Source organism: Salvelinus namaycush, chromosome 37 (genome assembly GCF_016432855.1).
Source record: "Salvelinus namaycush isolate Seneca chromosome 37, SaNama_1.0, whole genome shotgun sequence".
NCBI lineage: Eukaryota > Metazoa > Chordata > Actinopteri > Salmoniformes > Salmonidae > Salvelinus > Salvelinus namaycush.
Window position 1 is genome coordinate 17,079,509 of NC_052343.1, and position 776 is coordinate 17,080,284.

Consider the following 776-nt stretch of genomic DNA (forward strand, 5'->3'; position numbering starts at 1 on the left):
AGATAGCCTTTCAGTCATGCTGGCAAAGAGGGAGAAACTAGCTAGCTAATTAACGTAGATGGTTTTTTAAATTGCTAATACAGCCATGTCAGAACAGGCAGGGTCACAAGACATAGGGCCATGAATGAAGCATTAGCTATAAAAGTAGCTTTGATACAAACCCCGTTGTGAGATCTTGCTGCACCGTCTGCAACCTCTCTTTGAAATTCTCAAACATCTTCCTGGTTTCTTCCAAGCTGCAAATACGTTTTGTCGTCGCGTTAACTGTATTAGCTAGCTTCTTTGTGAAGATTCCTCAAGTGCCATGTCAAGCTACGGGTCAATGTTCAGATTGTATACTTCTATAAGTAGCTAAAGTCTGATAGATGGCTGTTGTTTGGTCTTTGCTCAGCTGTTTTCCAGACGCAGTCAAGTGTCAACATACAGTGGGGTTGTTGTGTGGAATCAGGGTTGCGCAGCTATGCGCAGCCGACATTCTTTCACATAGAACACAGGAAGCCATTCATTAGGTACATCAAAATGTTACAAAAACTAATTTCACAGTATGTTGAGGATAAAATTATTGTGAGTTTACATTAATATTTGTGTGTGTAGGATAGCTTCTAAAAACGGTTTTGTACGAATGAACAGGTAACATGGTTAGAATGAACAACCCGGTAGGTGGCGACAAAACCTTGTTTACGTCTATGTGTTTGCACTGATTGGTTGTTGAGAAGTTCGTTGAATAAAGGGGGCGGTGCTTCACCCTCCGAGCCATATAAAATCCCACGGTTGTA

At 41.4% G+C, this 776-nt stretch overlaps 1 protein-coding gene across 2 annotated transcripts in view; it reads right to left on the reverse strand.

Annotated features, from left to right (window-relative positions):
- Positions 1–776, reverse strand: part of dtnbp1a (dystrobrevin binding protein 1a) — a 46,032-nt gene that overhangs the window by 44,605 nt on the left and 651 nt on the right. The window contains exon 1 of one of the 2 annotated variants that reach the window (XM_038976618.1): positions 162–421. The exons of the other annotated variant lie outside the window; for it this stretch is intronic. Coding sequence (XP_038832546.1) covers positions 162–217 — 56 coding nt within the window. The 5' untranslated portion in view covers positions 218–421. Of the gene's footprint in view, positions 1–161; positions 422–776 lie in introns of those variants that run through there. 2 annotated transcript variants of the gene reach the window in all.